This window comes from Loa loa (genome assembly GCF_000183805.2).
Source record: "Loa loa unplaced genomic scaffold supercont3.313, whole genome shotgun sequence".
In the NCBI taxonomy this organism is placed as follows: domain Eukaryota; kingdom Metazoa; phylum Nematoda; class Chromadorea; order Rhabditida; family Onchocercidae; genus Loa; species Loa loa.
Window position 1 is genome coordinate 31,260 of NW_018108493.1, and position 3,936 is coordinate 35,195.

Sequence of the window (3,936 nt, forward strand, 5' to 3'; positions counted from 1 at the left end):
ACTTCTACTAGTGCTCTACTAAATTTTCTTTTCATTCTTTTTTAGTTTTTTTTTTTTCCAATCATTACTTTAACATAAGTAAAAAATTAGCGCTATAATTTTTAATTTAAAGATTAATTTCTTATATGTTTAATAAATTAACAAATTTTTAATTAATTAATTCTTAATAAATTATTGATTGAATATATTTTATTCAATAAATGCAAACAAATCAATAAGATTAAAAATGAAACAACTAATGTTAATTGTTTTATATTATTTCTTCTATTAATTTCTTATATATTTAATAGATTAGCCAATTTCTAATTGGTTAATCCTTGGTTCGTTTAATTAATTAATTTCATTTTATTCAATAAATGTAGGTAAATATTACAGGGCCAATTTTATTAGCTGTTAATCCGTTTAGCTTCTTTCCAATTTATAATCCAAAGTATGCTCGATTGTATTCACAAATTCGACAACTTTCCAGTATGCCACCACATATTTTTGCTATTGCTAATATTACATATCACAGGTATGCTTTCATCATTCATTTAATTAATGGTAACTTTTTTAATGCTAAAGCTTAAATTTTGAATATTATGGTCATCGAATGGATAAGATTAAGTTAATTTGATGTGATACATTTTCCTTTGATGATGAATGAATGACCAATTTACATGATGGACATCATATTTTGATCATTAGAAAAACATGTTAATAACTTATTCAGCAAATTATTCCATCTAATTTACTTAATGAATGAGCTATAAGGATATTTTATTGGTATAATCTTTACCACTTTTAATTACGATAACTTTTCATGACCTTTGCTAGTATTACACTAACCTTTTACTGTTTTTGCATGAACCTCACTAGCATTACAATAATCTTTTACCTGCTCTTTATGTTGATTAATTTAAATCATAATTTAATATTGAATACTTCCTTGGCCATAACATTTTTTGACAGTGATATGGTACTGTAACAATAATGCTACTGTATGCTATAATACTACATGAAGTTATGTTAGTTATTGATCACATAAATTTTGCTGAAATTTTTTTTTATTTTCCATTCTCATATGTCATGAAGTATTTTAAAAAAAAAAGAAAGGAAAAAAGAAATGAATTGAATTAAAATTTATTTCAGCATGTTACGGATTAAGAAAAATCAATGTATTGTGATAAGTGGTGAATCAGGTTCCGGAAAAACTGAATCAACAAATTTCCTGTTGCATCATTTCACTACACTTAGTCAAAAAGGTTCTAGCACTGGAAGTTCCGTTGAACAAACCCTACTTTCTGCTGGACCTGTACTTGAGGTTTATTTCCATTTTGCCTTTTTTTTTTTTTTTGTAGATTTTTTTTTTTATTAAAAACAATGCAATTCTTGACATCATTAAATATTCCATTACTTTTTAAGGTTAAAGATCAATTGCTGCTTACATTTTAATTCACAGATAAACTTGTATTAGTCTAATTAATATTTTAGTCAAAATTAAAAAAAAAAAAAAAAAGAAGGGCAATTTTTGAGGCATTTGGAAATGCAGTAACAGTGCAAAATAATAATAGCAGCAGGTTTGGGAAATTTATTCGAGTGAATTATCGAGAAAATGGAATGGTTTCAGGGTATGTTTGAAATTTTTAAAAAGCCAAAATATTGATTGGCAATGATACTATCATATATCATTGCATGATTATCATATCTATCCATTATCTTTAAGTAATGATTTGTCCAGTTATTGATAGAAGATCGAAATATTAAATTGGTATTCCTGAAATTTTGGATAGGTGAAGAAATCAAACGATCACAATCATATTAATACATTGATATTTTCATCTTTAAATCATATTTTCATAATGATAGCTAAAATTTCGAATTAAATTAATAAATCGAAATTATTAATAATTTTTAATTATTGATTGATAAAATTTTTTAATTATTGGTGAAATTAATTAAAAAAAAATTTTTTTCAGAGCAAATGTTGAAATTTATTTGCTAGAGAAATCACGAATTATTTCACAAGCTATTGATGAAAGGTAAAAAGAAAAAAGGAAAGAAAAAAGAAAAACTAATAAATGTTTTTTGCTAATTGTAAAATTTAAAAAGTTTTACCCAAAATTTTTGTTTTACTTCTTTTTTTAAATCAAATTTTATTAATAAAACTTCTTTGTGTTTCTTCTAGGATAAGTTAATGGGATGAGATAATGTCAAATGATAATTTTGATAATTTTGATGAGAAATTACAATAAATGATAAACATTCATTTCATAATTTGCATAAAATTTTATACCTTTTAGGAATTATCATGTTTTTTACTATTTATTAAATGGTGCAACCGACGAGGAGCGACAAAGGCATTATTTGTTGCAACCAACCGATTATAATTATCTTAATCAGGTAAATAGGAATGGTAGTTGCTAATTTTTATAGATTAATTATGAAATAATAATTTTACGGATTAATTAATCTTTTTTATGATTTAATTGTAAAAATTTGTGCAAAAATTGCACAATTATCTTTTGCAAACAATCGGAAAACTTTATTTAGTTTTTTTCAAAAATTTGGTTTTCCGGTTTTTATTTGAGCAATCTTTGAAATATTCGAAAGTATCAATATTATGCTAGTAATGTATTCTGATAAGAAGCGTATGATAGGATGATCTGGAAATGATGATATGATGTGAAATATATGATGAAAAGGTCATGTGTATAATTTTTTCTTTTTTAATTATTGATATTTTCCAGCAATGACCACAATTGGTTTGATAAGCTGATATCATATCAAATCATATCACACTTCACAGAATATCTCATTTAAGCGCTTTATTATCATATACAAATGATAAGGATTGTGAGAATTTCCAAAATGCAAAATGATTGCAGAAATTTGCTAAGTGGAAGGAATGAAAGATTTGGAAATAACTCTTTTGCTTTTTCCTACCATTCTTTCATAACTTAAAAGGCGCAAAAATATCGCAAATGATAGCGCTTAAAATTATTCAAATCATAATTCACATCAGTTAACATTCTTGCTATATGCATGCATGCATGCATGCATGATATGCATTTGGAAATATGCGTGCGAAAATGTTGCAAGCAAACAAGTGTGAAAAGAGAATGGAAGAAATGAAATGTTGTTAAATGGATAGATGTTGAAACGATCATTGTTGTGAAATGTTTTGAAGAAGCAAAAAAAAGTAGTCAATTTAGAAAGGATAACTAAGATATCTCGTCTTAGATATTTCACATTTTTGAATTTGAAAACTCTCATACATCTTCAATATTATGGTAGATCGCGGGAAAATCATCAGGCAATATTGCTTCATTTTTTTTTTTAGCTCGCTTTTTCCTTCCCTTTTTTTTTCTCGCATTTATTCAAATATTTCTCTCCTCCTATTCTCTTTTGCTACTAAAATATGCATTCAATGATTTGTAAATTTTAAATAATTTTTAATTCTTGACTATTCCCGGGACAAAAAAATGAAGTATTCTCGAATATTCTTGGAAAAAAATCAAAAAATTAAGTTAAAAATGAATTGCGAAAAATTGGATTTATTGTGATTATTAATTTATGCAATATCTTTTTTCCATTTTTTTTTTTTAATTTATTAATTCATTCCTTATTGTTTAGAAATTTAATTTTTTTTTAGAATAATTTTTATGCAGCTGAAGGAGTAAACGAATGTTACGAATATCAAAGACTTAAATATGCTATGGATGCGGTTGGCTTTTCACAACAATCCCAACAAAATATGTTTGCTGTCATTTCAGCTGTATTACTTCTTGGAAATATACAGTATGTCAGGGTATGATTACGGTTTTATTAATTCTTGGAAATGTAAAATATGTTGGGTTATGATTACGGTTTTATTAATTCTTGGAAATTACACAGTACATCAGGGTATGGTTACGGTATTAGTTCTTTGAAAACACATGATAAGAATATGATTAC

At 25.5% G+C, this 3,936-nt stretch overlaps 1 protein-coding gene across 1 annotated transcript in view; it reads left to right on the top strand.

Annotated features, from left to right (window-relative positions):
* LOAG_18438 (myosin VA) overlaps positions 1–3,936 on the top strand; it is a gene marked incomplete at both ends in the record, with an annotated part of 10,890 nt that overhangs the window by 2,323 nt on the left and 4,631 nt on the right. Inside the window, 6 exons of the mRNA XM_020451097.1 lie at positions 376–514; positions 1,132–1,303; positions 1,516–1,610; positions 1,959–2,021; positions 2,283–2,382; positions 3,635–3,790. Coding sequence (XP_020305146.1) covers positions 376–514; positions 1,132–1,303; positions 1,516–1,610; positions 1,959–2,021; positions 2,283–2,382; positions 3,635–3,790 — 725 coding nt within the window. The remainder of the gene's footprint in view (positions 1–375; positions 515–1,131; positions 1,304–1,515; positions 1,611–1,958; positions 2,022–2,282; positions 2,383–3,634; positions 3,791–3,936) is intronic.